Source organism: Tigriopus californicus, chromosome 5, assembly GCF_007210705.1.
Source record: "Tigriopus californicus strain San Diego chromosome 5, Tcal_SD_v2.1, whole genome shotgun sequence".
NCBI lineage: Eukaryota > Metazoa > Arthropoda > Copepoda > Harpacticoida > Harpacticidae > Tigriopus > Tigriopus californicus.
Window position 1 is genome coordinate 4,742,941 of NC_081444.1, and position 16,860 is coordinate 4,759,800.

At 41.8% G+C, this 16,860-nt stretch overlaps 1 protein-coding gene across 2 annotated transcripts in view; it reads left to right on the forward strand.

The window, feature by feature from the left end:
• The window catches only part of LOC131880384 (uncharacterized), a 17,138-nt gene extending 410 nt beyond the window's left edge, over positions 1-16,728 (forward strand). Inside the window, exons 2-5 of one of the 2 annotated variants that reach the window (XM_059227011.1) lie at positions 6,350-6,505; positions 13,301-13,442; positions 16,057-16,313; positions 16,384-16,728. In XM_059227011.1, the coding sequence (XP_059082994.1) occupies positions 6,350-6,505; positions 13,301-13,442; positions 16,057-16,313; positions 16,384-16,583 (755 nt within the window). In that variant the 3' untranslated portion in view covers positions 16,584-16,728. Of the gene's footprint in view, positions 1-6,349; positions 6,506-12,997; positions 13,443-16,056; positions 16,314-16,383 lie in introns of those variants that run through there. The other variant, XM_059227010.1, reaches the window with a different exon arrangement.
• The last annotated feature ends 132 nt before the right edge of the window (positions 16,729-16,860 follow it).

Here is a 16,860-nt window from a genome sequence, read left to right on the forward strand (position 1 = left end):
ACAGTCCATCAATCTGTCTTTGAAAGTCCCCAAAAAGCATTTGCTCTTGAAATTTGTATGCTAATACGTTTTACAAAGATGTGCGAATGATGGTCCATCCAAAGAGCAAACATCCAAGTTTGATGATCCCACCAGACTTCCTCCCTATCCTTTATTGGCCTCACATGACATTATATTGGATCAAATTTTCACACATGAGCGACCAAATTCCAGCTGTTTTTAATCAGTCCCGAGCAAATTCGAAACCGTATTTTGGGGTTGGTCGAAAGGTGACCTTTTTGGCAGGCTCGTTCGAGAATCTCTGATCTGATTGAAAAGTACATCATGCAGTGTACTCGTAGGCATTGTATGTACTATTACTTCTACAAGGTCTTGCGATTAATCAATTCACGTCTTTGGCCCTTCAAGTTTGGCTAAGCTTTTGCTTGTGTAGTATTTAAATGCCGCCCAAAATCTATTCATGCTGATTTATTGGCTAGTTATCGTTTGATTCGTTGGCGATGTGGCCTAAACGTGGATGATCTTCTTTTTAGTGGTCAGTAGTGATATTCTTGAAGGAAAGAATTGCCAAGTTTTGGTACTATCTATTTTAGCATTTCGGGATACCTTCTATGTAGTATGTCGAAACACCAGCTGCACTTTATTTTTCAATATTTTTTTGATTTGAGATATTGATTACTAAGTTCTTTCTGTCAGTAGCAAAAATGGGCTTTCGTGGAGCTTTCGACGCTCGCAGATTGGGCTTATACATATCAAATTGATAAATTGATTGGTGCTCAATAATTTGGCTCAGAATAGTGCTTCATTTGATGTCAAGAAATTTGATGAATAATCCGAATTGGGGAATTTTTTGGAGATTTACCTTTTTACACTAGTCATTTTGATTTTATTGGCCAATCACTTTCACGTCAAAAACATTCAGAAGCATTAACGTCTTTGGCTGGCACGTGTTGCACTCCAAAATAATGCTCAGATTTATTTGTTCTATTTCTTTGTTAAAGCATGTTTGGAAATGAGCAAACGACTTTTTGTCGGAAAATTTGATAAAAGAATGTCTGGCCATCGTTGATGCTTAAAATGAAATAATACGTTTCTTGTTTCTTCTCACACTTTTCCCCGTCTTTACTGATGAAATGGAGCTTTTGAAGACTGAAATCTGAAACTTGTCATTTATTGAATTATCTAGGACTTCTTGACCGATCGCATGGTAAAAGCAAAATGTTTCAATAGACAAACCAAATGCCCGAAACCCATAGATTTTGGAAACAAAAAGGGTAAAATACACTAGGTTTCCATTTCCTTGATTCGAAGGAGATAAATCAAATGCTCGATTTGTGCATGCACGTCAACAGAGACCAGACATGAAAGCGTCTCAACAACGAGTAGTTTAACAAATAGTAATTAGTTAATCTTAAGTGTTAATATTCTAGCCTGCTAATCGAAAACGAAAAATGCCAATCGTGGCTAAGCCTCGCAAATTTCTGCTCAACGTAAAAATCAAGACCAAATCTTGCTACTCGCTTCTTGCAAGATATTGAAAGAGAAAACTGGATCCTTCAAAATGGTCTGTGTCACTGGGAATGGATGCACACTGAGTTTGTTTCTTTTCTTCTTCACGCCCTTGACACATCATCATCATCATCATCATCGTCATCATCTTTGCTCTCAGTCCCAACTACACTCAGAAGGCACAATGTCGGGCTCCCACCGAGATAAAATGAAGTCACGAATTTGGGGCTGGGAAAACAATGAGACCGATGATTCGCAAAGCCAATCAGAAGTCGGAACTCAAAATTCACACTTCACTCTCACGTTCACGACCCTCTGAGGTTGGTGTGGTTCTCTTCCTTGTAGGCGAGGAGTTTTAGGAACAGTTCCCGGGAAAAAATGAGTCATTAGGCGGAGATCTAGCCACTTGCATAGCTTGCAAATTGCTCTCATTTACTGGCAAATGTCAGGGTCCTCTTGATCTTTGGACATCTCTTTTTGGGGTCTGGGGTCATCCATTTGAGAGGAATCGCCAATTTGCCACTCCCAACTCTTTTTTTCATGGGGACTAGTTGACCCTGGCCAATTTTTAAGGGTCATTAAATCTGACAAGACAATGCCAAAAACAGACAGAATGATCCAACTTGCAACCTAATGAGTATGAGCTGGTTTGTGCTTTTAGTGGTCATGATGGCACTATTACACTCATTCAATTAGAAAGAACATAATCTGGGTTTGACTTCACATTGGTCATTTGCATTGAACCAGATATCAAGAAAAAAAAGCTGGTGTTGAAATAAGCCATCTGTCACAATATGTTAGCTTTGTGTTAAAACAGTGGATATTCTTTAGGATTTGAAAGAGAAGCCATTCCCGAGTATAAGTAAGATACTTTTAAACCAACTCTTGGAACCATGATAGAGACAGTGTTTCCAAGAATCTGTGTCAAAAGCTCAAAATAGTCGTGACTGAATACTTAGACATGTTTTAGCGCAATGCGAGCGAGCTAGGTAGCTAAAAAAGGCACTTTGCTTGAAATCTGTCAATCATGAATTTCTTTTCTTACTTGATTTCAATTGAAATTCCAAGGTCAATTACAAGGTAACTTGAAAAGATATGCCAACAATACCTTCTTTGAGTGGGAAGCAAGAAGCAATGAATAGGATTAGTAGCTCGGAAGCGAAATGGCAACAAGACTTTGCAAAGGCGGTGAAAACATGCGAGCAATACAGATATCCAGCCGAGCTCAGAGGCTTGATACTCTAGTTTCAATCAATGTTGGGCAGAGGGCCAACAAGAAATTGGTTGGACGTCAGTAATCACACGAATGGTGAGATCTCAATCAGCAATTTCTTTCACACAATTCCGCGGCGTCCATGCCAAGACAAGCCATGTGGGCGTAAAAATGCAAATAAATCATCAATCGGCCGAGTTCAAGTGTAGCATTGACACTCCGAGCATCATCTGAACGAACCACTCGCTGCTAGGCTCAATTTGCTAGAAATGCATCATTAATTATCCACCCCTACCGTCCACATGGTATACAATTCACACCTCATTGACCTAAATCCAATATAAAAAAAAGATTACAAGAAGGGGAAGAAGACATTTAGTGCTTCATTCTTCAATGTTGAAATGACGAAAAAGACACGTTCAAGCTCGGGAAAACTAATCGGAGACGGAAGCCAATCCCAGCAGCAATGTATGCATGAAATTTTATGGTTTCTCGTGGTTGTTGTGTTGGCTCACTTAAACGTGTTTGGTCTGTCAATGAACTTTGGATTGATGATGCCCGGCAATGGTCAATATCCATTACCTGAGTTGGACGACCCTTCTCTGACGATCCGCTTCCATGTAATCCTTTCTCGTTTATCGTGCCATCTTCAAGAAAAAAGCCACTCAACACGGCCAAAACAACTCATCTGGGATGCCTTATCGCATAATTGAAAGTGATATAATATGTCAGAAAAATGCATGAAAGTGGGGCGTCGTAAAACTGTGCAGTGTGTGTTAACTACTTTTTTTGCTCTGGTTTGTGGTTCCGATGGAAAAGGTCATGAGCAAGTCAGAAGTTGCCATCAAAGGTCACACTATACTGTACCATGAGCACGAACGAATGCAAAGTATGATTCCGTTCGGTAAAAAAAAAAGCTTCGCCTTTGTTTTAAATGGTTTCAAGTGCGTGATATGCATCGTTTAAAAAGGACCATTTGACCTGACTTTGACGTATTTCCCTTTAAATATGAAATGCCTTATTGTATTGGTAATCCGTTGGAGGATCTTTTCTCTTTCATCGGATCGACCTTGCCGAAATTGGGAAAATCGATATTTTGTAAAAGATCCCGATCATTCTCGTTATTAGCCCATTCAACCCAGCCCTGATACCATTTTCTCGTGTCATAAAGTTTGCTCCATAGAATCAGAAATCAGGCCTCAGAATCAAGGGAATGTTATGGGCTGAGATGCCCGAGAGAGACCATACGTCAAAGCCTTGAAAACGAATCTTCCGCAATAATGTCTTGTCGATCAGACATGCTCTTCTGATTGCAGACTTCAGGTCCGTAAATATGATTTTGATTAGTGAGCTTCCCCAAATTGAGAAAACCCTCAATTCCTTGATTGGGGTTGCGTCAGCTTGATTGCTTGCTTGCTTTGTTGATAGTGTCTACGATGGTCACACTAAAGAAAACAATGCCTCTACGTCCTGCCATATGGGCCGAAAATAACTTGAAATGAAAGGCGGAAAACAAAAACAACACTGGGGAAGTAACAGAACACATAATACAACATGATGAGTTAATCCAACAGACTTTGATGAATGGCACAATAAATAAATGTCTATTGAGATAAAAGCCCAAGTGAAGAAGCTTGGAGAAAAACATTGCAGGAATTCGTCGAAATGGATTCATTTTAGTGATCTCGATGTCTCATCTTTATGGTGTGTGTCTGTGTGTGTTAGTAAATTTCTGGGTATAACCCCCCAATTTTGGCTCAGCCGCCCTTTTGAAGCCAACCCCATGTATCAAAACTACTAATCCACAGGCCTCGGGCCTGTGAACAACGACCATAAAGTCACCCTGAAAATTGGTTGTTGTCTTGAATGATGCATTGAACCGAAAGTGACTCGGAAGTAGCAATTGTGTCCCAGAAATTGATATCAAAACAGGCAACGAAGCCAAACACGCCCCTCGTCATAACTCAAATTTTACGACTTGAATAACATAAACATGACTTTGGAATGCCTCATCTCCTTTGATTGACATTCATTTTCGTTCTTTTTTGTCCGGAAGCCGGCGACAAATCTAGAAAATGTAAAATTGGTCTAATCAGTAATCAGAGCCATTTCTGCCGCCAAAGAGAGACACCAACAACGGCTACTATCCCCGACAAGGAAATGACTTTATTTAGAGACATGAATGCGTTGAAGCATTGTCTTTCATCATTTACGGACATTATGGATTGGACATGCCTGTTCGCTGCGGTTGCAACCAAACGTTGTTATAAGAGTACGATAGAAAATAACTGTTAGACTGCCAGTGTATGTATTCTAACGTGCCTTCATGCATAGAGTAGTTGATTATCTGGAGTGGAAAGCGCAAACATGTCACAAGGTGTGACGAAAATGTCAAACCAATTGTTATATTTAAGCTAAATCAACTCAAATTTATTTTGTCAGATAAGGATAAATTTCAGTTGAATTATACTAAAACCCATTGAAAATGTACATACAATCTCATGGAGTAAAATGAGTTTTTGAATGGAATGTGTTTGTTTATGCCTGGTTTTGTGGAGAGTATGTTCATGAGACGTCAGTGTGTTGTCAACTTACACGACTCCAACGGATCGGATTTGACAGCGTTTTCCGATTCCAAGAATGCAAAATTCACAACTTTCCCAGGTCCATCATGTGTTTGGTTTCATATTCAAGGTGGACGGGGAGTTGGTTGATACGGAAATGTCCAAATTGTCGCATTTTGTCCTTCGAGTATTGTAGGAAAATGTAGTATATTCCATAACACACAATGGTCAAAGGTTATTCAGGAGATAATTTTGTGTTATGATCTAACACAAAAATGTTTTCCGGGAGTGCGAATAGATATGTCTCTCAAGACCAGAAATGTATGTGGTTTGTCAGTTTTGTGTTATTATTGCCGGATTTCAAAAAGGACAACGGAAGTGTTTTGAGATTAATCTTCATTTGGTCGAATTTTGCGCACAAACACTAAGATGAGATGTGTTGAAGCTACTCTACATTTGAGTTTCATCTCATTTTGTGTTTAGTCACTGTCATGCTAATGAAACTCATTAGTTGGTGTGGCTAGAATACCACTGATAGTTGTGCATGCAAGGGAGTAATGATCATTGTTTCAATATAGTTTGCCCTTGAATGCTTCTGCTTGTGTCAAATCCAATTCTATGCATTGGGTATAAATATCAAGCGCATTGGATAATTACAAAGAAAAACATGAGAATAGTTCATAGCCGAAATTTTGTCAAGATTGCATTAGTCAATAAAGAGAGACGCCAGAGGCACGCAAAGGCCCTTTCCGGTTGATAATTGATACAACTCAGTTCATCCTAAATTTAAAACGGGAACATTTCTTACTTCCCTTTCCTTCGCCCCAAAAATAGGATTCAACTGATCAGCTTTGTATTTTGGAGTTCATCCAAGCAACATTTTGTAGTCGAATGTTGTCATAACCTGCCATATCAAGCAAACTTCCTTTTCATAATCGTGGGAAATTGCCAATATTTCTGTGAACTTACTAAATCATTTAAGAATCATGACCAGATGTTAGGAGGGGACCACCCTGTCAAGCACATACTTGACTATATATATATATCCATGTCCTATTTTCAGGGTTGCTGGCCACGTCAGTGAGGGCAATTGAGAATCCTGGAGATGACCCTCTCCAATGGTTGAGAGATTCCATTCCAGGAGAACCGGGGGTAGACTATCCCATCTTCAGCTCCGTTCAAGAGACCAGTTTCTCTTGTGAAGGACGAGTTTTCGGAGGTGAGAACACAATTAAATCTCTCAACAACTGACATTTCAGCACTTCCTCCTCATGACAGATTGTGAATTTCAATCTGGAGCATGATGGTGTTGGTGTCACGGCACTTTTTTGCTCACCTGCAGGATTTGCGAAGCCAAATCTTTTGGTGAGCGCAATAGGTTTACATTACTGAGGAAATAATGTCCTGGCCATCTTTGGCTTTGTAATGAAGCTTAAAGCAGTCGAGACTTTGTTTGGTGTATCGTGTACTTTGTTGTACCTCCATCCAGATTAGGTCATTACAAACTTTGGCACACTAAGGCAGCCTAAGGGATTCAAGACACGAAAATCATCCATATTGGCTTGCTCTTCTTCCTTGTTTCATCTGGAATTGCTCGTGACTCCATAAATCTTTTCTGATTTTGCCCCCTCTCTTCCATTCAACACCAGGGACAAGAGGCGTCAGCAAGAATACGAGGTCGTTTTCAGACTTATGGCATAAATAGAGCTAGTTCATCAAGTCGGTGATGTCTAACAAACCACTAAAATAAGAACACGTGCTCAATAACAAGAGGGGTCAACTGCCGATACTTTCTTTTGACATAGTTGCCCTGCAGACTAAGAGCAAAGAAAAAACTGTTATTTTGAATTCTTACATTTATTAACACCGAAAGTTTGTTTGTATAGGGTCCACATTGAAATGGTTAGAAGAAGATGTTCCATGGCATTAATTGAGATTGATATCAATGGGGAACGTGCCCTTTTTTATTTCGCAGTTGCAACTGAAGTTTTAACATATTCTGGAGGGAGCCCAAGCCTCTCATAAAAGTACAATAAATCGTGGTGTTGATTGCTTTTCGGGAGACACAAAGGCCCTGGTGATATCTTATGGTGTTTAAAATGTTCCACCCTGTAATACCTCGAAATGCATCAATCCATTTCATGAAAAACATGCGAAGTCACCCAGGCCACCCTGATCATTATTTGTTCGTCAACGTCACGCAGGTCAACCGCAGCATAGAATTAAAATTGAATCAAACATATTCCAAGAAGATGGCCTCAAAAGTACCGTTGCGTTTAGACATGATTCTACCAAATATTGATGATCGCCGATTGGACCAAAGTGTCAGCGATTTGCCATGGATTGTGGCCTGATCAGTGATTAAGGGCTCCAAAGTCAGGATCAAGATCTCATTTGGAGATGAACGTGGCCTTGCTGACGCGTTTCAATGACAGTGTTGCCATTTGATTACATAATCAGCTGTCACTATCTACTAGACTCCACTCCGTCAAAGATATCATGACGACCTTTGACTATTATACGCTATTACGTTTGGGAATATTGATAGATGCTTTGAGCGAGTCTTCCTCACATTCGTAAATCCTGAACAAATCGGTTTAGTGCCCAAATTTGACAGGGAGTTCTTTTTCGGTGTTGAACAAGGAGAGGAATCTCCTAAAAATGAATGATGGTCGGTTCATTATGAGTTTTGTCCCCAAGACATGATTTGACAAATTCAAATTTGAAAGATGCTTAGAGTTCTTGAGGCACAATCTCGCGACTTTTCAGCTTGCTCACAATTTTTTAACCAAGAACTCTGACATTGATATGACCTTTTAATGACATGCTCAAAAATGATGCAATGACGTAACGTTCAAGTGAGGATCTCATTTCTCACAGCTCACAATTGCCAGTTTTTATGGTGCCTACAACACACCGCCTGGCAACTTTAAGACATCCATTCAAAATTACGTTCATTCTTCCCACAATCCCTAATCAAAATATTCATAACTGACCAATTTAGATTACTTGTAAACTCACGATAGTTATCAACTTATTCAGTTGATTAAGGCTTGAGCTTGCTTGTAACTTGCGCAACATCATGGCTTGAATATGTTTCCTTTGCCCTGAGGGGCAAGATTCTGCCCATAACTGTGTGGTTGACTGGCGTTGACTAGTACATTGCCAAGGGTCGTGTATGTGAGTGTGGTGATGATGATTATGTCCGTCCACAAATGGTAGCATTGGATTCCTCCCTGTCCCTTCACAAACGCCAAGGCCAGTCGAGTGATTCGAGTCATTAAAAAGATCATTCATTTGACTCAGGTTCATTCTTCTGCCCTCACGGGTTTCTGAGCCCGGACTGTTGGACCAGCAATGGCTGTTGATGAATTGTCATCGCCGTGGTTGAAACGTTGTATGCAAACCATTCTAGAAGCGTGATCGATGGGCATTCGGAGCAAGACCCACAATGACGATGCTTTGAGCAGATTGTGTCCTAATCAGCGCTGGTCTTTGATCGCACCAGTCTGAGCGGAGGTCCGCGATTCTTCACAGATCTCGAGGAGACAAGGGATGTCTCGAGATCTGCGGTGCTCATCTGCCTTTTCAAAGACAAAGGAACATAAAGCCCTGCTTGGATGGGACGTTCACATGTCAGGTAGTGAGCAAGACACACCGTATATGACCACATTGACCCCCTCCCCAAGTCCTTTGCCAGACTGCCAATGACCCCAGAAAATTGCCTGTTTCCTTACTTTAAACGGAAAAAGAGCCTCAATATCCATCAAAACTTCCCTTCTCAACAGAGTCCCCGGCCACAATGACTCAGTTCGTTTCCCGAGATTGCACACGAATTGGCAGCCCTGGGAACTATCTTGGTCGATGTTCGGTTTGTAGTGTTTAGTATATTGACACACGGGATGCAGAAACGAATAATCGAATTCCTGAGAGGCCATCATGATTACCTGCTCAAACTGGCAATTTGTATGTATATTCGAATCGTTCCAAGGGTTGCGAGAAAGATATTCATCAAGAATGGGTGGGTTGGCTTGATCCCTATCACGCTTTGGCCAGACTGAACAGGGGGCCTATCCAGTTCTCAGCACGCTCGGTGTTGCTGTTGTTGCAGACGGTCGTAATATTCCCATATCAAACTGTTTTGGCGGCCTATTGCGAGCTTGTTTATAGCATCACTTTGTGAAGAGGAGCCTTCATTCCCCCCTTTAGAACCAGTTGTGATCCCTGGCTTGGAGTATTCCTTACGTAACGGAAACGAAATGAGATTTAAAAGCAGATCTTTTTTTGGAACCAATTGTCTGAGTGCAAGAAGACCGTCCATCTCGTGCCTGTGGGTAATGAAGATGAGTTTGAACCGCAAGAAACGATTCCGTTCCCATTCAATACTGTTTCTAATACCCCGGAAGACGTTTTTTCTTTCAACCGCGACCTCTCCGCTTATTTCATCCCCATTTGTCGTCAATGCTTTGACATGTATTGCCAGATTGGCCATAATTAATTCTGATTTTAATGACTTTTTAAACAACATGGAACGGAGTGCCTTTTCCAGGTCGTTCTAAGGCCCCTTCATTGAGTAGATTTGATATAAATCCGATCCAAAAGATCGATCTTGAACCCAGAACGAATGGGTTTGCGGCCTGAACTTCAAGCAGTAAAACCTTCAAGGAAAACAGGCAAAGCGATTGATGAGAACATTCCTCAATGTACATTGTGAAGTATTAGTCATAACCCGATGAAACATTTCCGAAATAAAACCTACCTTATTAATTAGAATTGTAAAAATTACTGGAATAAGAAAGGTCATTCGCAATAATTACTCTTTGAGGCCTAGGTCATAAGTCATGACTCCTGACCTCTATTGAATCGAGACTCTTACGTCATCTAGCATGTGGAGGAATCCATCATTCAGGGAAGTAATTTTATGGAATCAGACCATGTTAATTCTGCGATATCGATACTTGATTTATCATGTCCACAATTAAACCCAAAACAAACGCCTCCTTTGAGGTCATCCCGTTTCGAAGGTCACTCATTGCTTACTATGCTCAATGCTTCCGTCTTGCATGGCTGTTTGTCATTGGTGTATTGAAGATAGTCGAACAATTGGTCTGGATTGCCAAGACGCTTTTCGTCGTGGCGACAAATTGACAATATATAAAGCCATCATGTCATGCGGATCACGTCTTTGATTCTGTTGCTTGAGGATTTGATTCTCTCCCTCGATGAATGGCTCCAGACAAGGAATCAGCCAGGTCCTTCTCGGGATCATCTTCGTTGCCACAATCGTCAAGGTCAGATTTCGAATCTTGGTTCTCGTCTTTGGCAACCTTTCGGAAATTTCCGTATGTGCTATGTACGTACTTTGCGGTAGTAGGCAACACCACGTGGGAAGAGCATGGATGATGAAGAAGAAACCATGATGATTATAACTTGATGATGTTGACTCTTTAGAGCTTTGGAGGCTGCGTAAGCGTAAAATGCCTGAGCAAGACGAAACAGGAATGAACATTCCTTGGGAATTGGGAAATGAAACTTTTGGGGGGGATTTTGGATAGAAACACTGAAGAGTTAGTCTGTCAGAAGTCTTTGGAGAAAGAGAGGAAAAATTACTGATTTTCCGGCAATGATTAAACTTTTATTGGATGCAGATTGCCACTTATTTTTAATGAACATAATAATGAATAAACGAGAGAAATGGTTCAATCTTTTAGGTGGCAATGAAATGAAGAATTGTGAAGGTTTGCCAAGAACGTAGAAACTCGTAAAGCCATAAATTCCTTTGGTCCTTCGAGACATAGATCAAAAATGTAAATTTTACCTCCGAATACAGTCGGACCCATCTCAAGTATGCATGATGAATGATTGGAAACGTGTAATCAAGTCCTTTCAAGCGGTTCAAGGATGCTATAAATGATCAGACTGAATGTAATCGTATTCGCAAAGGATTGGGACTCATCAGTCATTGATCAAAGTCATATCTCAGTCCTCTAGATAATTCATCAATCCCTCGTACCCTACCTACACACATGCCGTACATGAACGTGTATGTACATAAGGACAAATTGGACCCTAATTGGCCCGAAAACGTCTCGCCAACCTCTCTTTAGTCTCGGAAATCTTTTCCCAGGGTCAACCAATTGACTACTAATAGTACAAATGTTTCTCGACCAAAGTCATCCCGCTGTGCCGTTGTTGTTATTGTTGCTACAGTAGTGCGTGCTTTGACAAATGATGACTTTAATCATGCAATAAAGCCACGGGCAAACGGACGGATCAGCCACCGGGACTGTTGCTACTCTTGTACTTGAGATAATGGCCGGGCCTCGGCTTTCAACAATCCCACAATAAAAGGACTAATGAGAAGAATGAAACCCACAATTTCGCGGTGTTGCCAAATCGTCAGGGTCAGTCGTGAAGTTGGATGGTCAATTCGTGAGATCAAGTACATACAGCTTCTGGATGCTCTGCTTAGTCCAAGGAAATGAATTATGATGGCCTTTTGCATGGCCATATATTTCCACACCATGACAGTTCAAAGGGTAGAGTGGAAAAAGGCGTCTATAAATCTCACACCCTCGTCGTGACCAAGAAGACAGGTGGATTTTTAGGTCTCGGAATGATCGTCTTCACACGCACCATTCATTTGAAATCAACACATTACCGGGAAAAATACGCAGGAAGGAGCAAATCACAAAGCCAATAATGTACTTATAAGATGGCCTTTTCTGGATAGATTCCATGTATCGTCACCTTAAGTCGATGATGACAAACGAGTACCCGAAAATGAAATGTCTGCCATTTCACTCCTCTTCGTCTATATTTGTAAAGTGATGCATATTAATTAGAAAACTGATTACTTGTTCAAGGCTCTTCCTCAACACGTGTTGGTGGCATCTGAATGTACTCTTATACTAATTGCCAAACACTTTTTCTGCCTGGCTAACAAAAAATTTAGCTACCAAAAAGTTTGAAGTAACCACTATCAATCCCACTACCTACCTACTATTGTTGTTGAACCCTCAGGATAAGCATTAAAACCTTTTTTCCGAACCTAAGCTTCCAGGGATTGAGCCATTTCGTTCTTCCACTACGTAAAAGAGCGAAATCCAAACAGTGCATATTGTTCGGGAGGGGGAAACATTCTTGGCAACTAATAACCGAGTAAACATTTCCTGGCATTGAAATCGTACGTTTCTGTGAACAACAATAGTGCTTTGCTATCCTTTGGTTCAAGAACAATCCCCCATTTCCAAGGATGAGACCCTCAAATGATCAACAGACTAGTTCTTCCGCGACCAAACGTCAAGCTCGTGATCAGCCCGAATTTCAATCACTCTTTGTTGCTCAAAGTGTAAAAATTCAGGTATATACCCGTCAGTCAACTTGGGCAGTCGAGAAGACTGAAAATCAAATTTAGTTCCAAGTGTTCGAGTACCAACTCACCTTTGTTGGCTACATTTGGAGGAATGTCCTGCCTTGTCATCCAAGGCTCAGCTCAAGACGGCTTTCCGGATGCTCAAGTGTCAATTTTATGCTTGTCACGGGAGTCAAATCGATTTCAGGCTTAAGAAACTCAACACCTTGGAAGCCTGCATTTTTTAGTGATGTGCAAATTAGTACTTCCCGCCTTGATATGGTTGCTCTCCTCCAGTCGCACCTTCAAAAGAGCAATTAGTGTCAATTTGCTCCTACATTGTAGCTCATCACGCCCTGTTCGACGTTATTAGAGTATTGTAAAATGTAAAGCATACTTCAAGGTGTTGAGGGCCAAAGTCCCATTGTCTACCTATGTGTCTGTATCGCACTTGTGTTTTGCTTTATGCTAATCATAGAGTCCGTTTTACACTTTGCAACGAATTAGAATTAGGGAGTCAAAGCCAAAGTTGTGCCAAGATCAGTCAAGGGCCACAAGTTGAATTCGTGACTTGCAAGATAGGAGCTCCTTCAGTGAGTCCCGACCAACTCCTGGTGAATTTGTTCGCCAATTCAATTCTCCATTCTTGTGTCATTTCAGGTTATTACGCTGATGTGGATATGGGCTGTCAGGCCTACCACGTGTGTCTCTTGGATCCGTTGGCTGGCTCGATGTATCCAACCTCATTTCTGTGTCCAAATGGGACCTTGTTCCAACAGCAAATCTTCAACTGTGATTGGTGGTAAGTGACAGGGGTAAAAAAAACGAGGTTCGTTAAGGATGGACTTGACAACGTCTCAACGAGAACACGAGCCGTGCTTCGTTTTATGGAAATAGTAAATGTCAGTGCAAATGAAATCACCCGACATCAAGGCCAGATAAAAGAATGAGGCTCCTTTTTTACATCCATGCCATTTCGAGAATGCTGTAGAATTGTGGCAGGGGAGTCGCAAGAGAACAAAAGTCGCCGTGAGGAAAACGTCATTTCAATTTCAAGACCACTGATTCTATTATATTCAGTTTCACACATCCTCCATGTCTACCACCTCCACAAAGTGACTGTGTCTGATTTTAATGCATTCCGTAGAGCGAAGAAGTTTCAGTCCGAGTTCAAAACGTTACTGTGGTTTGAATTTAGCCTCATCCACCACCAGGGTTCAAGTAAAGGGGAAATAAGGTATTAAACGGTGGTCTGAGGCAAGTGCGGTTGTTCACTGTTTTACAGCACCAAACCAACATATCGACAAGGTTTTGTGACTAACACTTCTGGGTTCTTGCGCTTCTCAGGGCAACTGACATGATATTTGAATTCACAACTAGGTTCATTCTAGAAGGGTGCAATTTGCAGATAACAAATGATACTTTCCACGAAATTAATGAAGCAGGAGGGTGTATCTGAATGAATGGGTACAAGAAACAATTTCTAGCATCATGGTAGATCCACCTTCAAGAGTAGATTGCTACAGAGACAAGGAGACCAGATTGCAGATTGTCATTCCCACTGTTTGCACAACAGGAACAGATTAAAACAGATCCTCAAAATTTGTCCCACTCGCGGCATTCATTTGTTTTTTAAGCAGGCACCCTGCTCCGCTCGTTCATTTTTGCCAGTGTGCTAGATTAATTCGTCTCTAGTGCGAAGCATTTGGGTGTCTTGGAATTGAATGGAACGACTGACCAAGTGCTCTAATAGACCCCATTAGAATTGGACACGTGAGAATTCCGAAATCATGGTCGAAAATCGACATTTCCGGGTGGTGCATTTATTCAAGCGCCATTTTAACCACAGATGTTTGGTCTAATTGACGAGAGACCCTCATTGGCAGTCATAAGAGTTCACATGTACCTTCCCAATTGCTTGAAGCACCTGAATGAGACGTCGTATTCAAGTCTTTAGGGGTCTGATTTTGGCAACACTTCACCATGTAAACAACGATGAATGAATGGATCATTGAAGGTCTTTGCCAGATTCTAAGGTCGTGACTAACCACTAACCCTGGTTTATTTGTGCTTCCAACATAAGATTGAAATCATCCCGTCAATCCAGAAGAAAAGACCATTTAATGGTGCTCTACTAACAAAAATCGACTCTGGGAAGATTGCCCCAACGGCATGGCCAAACCACAAAAGTAGAAATTGACTACAACAAAGAGGCATGCAAGAATGTGCATTCAAACAAGATTTGGTAGGAAATCTTGGAAACGTTGAATAATGCACGAGGCGGGGGATTAGGGAAACGCAAATCTGCTCATCGATGTCGAATATGATATGTGATGTGAAAAGGTTGCCAAGGTTGATTAGAAGCGTGCATTACAGTACGCAGTCCTCTCGTCGTCATGATCATCATCCTCTCTTGTCCTCTTCCATTATTCACTGAAGATGAATCTATCGCAGTTTACAAATCAAAAGTCTTCTCCGTCTTTGCTCAAGCGAATCTTTCATTTTTTTTCTTTCTCAAAAAAAATCCTCGCTTGTGCTTGGAAAAAAAATCTGGAACTCCCACAACTCCGACGAACTTCCGGAAAGAAACTGCACATCCTCCAAGCATTTCAGACTCTTTCAGCTTTCAAAGCTACCCACTCACTCTCATTTACTTCGTCATTTTTGACTTCATAAATCTTCAGCTTGCTGAACTGAGCACAGCACTGTAAAAATGATATCAAGCCATTGATCACGTGCTCTAAATGCAGCCATCACCGGTATCGATCAATTTGTTCTTGGCAGTGTGACTGACGGATGTGTTGTATGGAAACTCAAAATGTCTGATACGAAAAAGGGAGACAATTCATCTTGACGCAAGTTGGGGTGAAGCATTTTCGTCGTTGTTGTCAAAAGTTGTTGCCGAACCCGCCCACTATTTTGGTTATCCATATGGCTCCACTCCCTCCGTTGGATGTTCAAGGTCAGGTGAAAAAGGGAATTTAAAATTGGCCCCCCTCGGGAAAATTCCCCTCATTAAAGACACGAAACACGGTCGTGGATTAATGTGTCTACTGTATCCTGAGACATTGCGGCACTTTCCGCTGAAGAGGGAAGCGACCCAACTAATGGGTCTTTTTGAATTGAGTTAGGCTAGAATGAACCCCCATAACACTAAAGGGTTCATTATTTCAGTTCTTTTCACATGGGTTCATTATGGAGATATTTGAAAAAAATAGGATATTTCAACTTTGAATTTGTATTGGTGCAGAACATATTCCAGCTTCAAGCTTCAAGCGCGGCGCGAGAGCCACACATAACGAGTCATAATTCAGCCATACGTATGCAAATTGGAGTTGTAGGGGCCCCGTCGCAAAAATTAGAATGGGTTTGACACGCGAGCACAGAAGTGCATAATCCCTCTGATTTTCTTCTAGGTATAACGTGGATTGCGCTAGCTCTGAGGACTATTACGGTTTGGCTGAAGGTGCCTTTGCTTCCACCGGTGGAAACAATGGTAATGGCAATGGCAATGGCGGTGGACAATGTCCCAATGTGAACCCGTTATCTGATGCCGAGTGTGGAGGAACCGCTTCCAACTGCTGGTCCCCAGGTCAATCTGATACGGATTGTCCCAATTTTGGCCTCTGTTGTTTCGATGGTTGTGCCAATACCTGTGTGGATGGCCCCACTTGTGCGTATTTTGATTCATAATCGAAAACTTTATTTACAATCTTCGTTAAACCGCTTCATTCTCTTTCCAGCTCAAAGTAACAGCCAACCTGATGCACAGACTCCCTTCAGGCCTCAGCCTACACAACCTGCTCCTCGACCCACTCCCCGCCCAACTCAACCCGCTCCCAGACCCACTCGCCCTGCCCCAACTCGCCCTGCCCCANCCGCCCTGCTCCCATTCAAACCACCACCGGCTATGACTACCCCGTTCCTCAGAACCCGCTTCTGATTTCCCGACCTGCCAATAACCCTGTGCCCACTCCTCCCGCCACCCTGTACGGAGCTCCTGTCCGCTCCGGCCGCCAAGGCCGTCGAGGCCGTCGAGGCCGCCGTCTCCGTTTGAAGAAGAGGAAAATTGCCCGCTCAGATCTTGACGACTTCCTTAAGATTGCCGTGGTTCAAAAAGACAACCGAGATGATGCCGTGATTGCCTTGTAAAATGTTTGCACATCCCTGAATCGAGTGTCTTTCATATTGGACCGACTTGAAACCTTTCTATCCGCTCC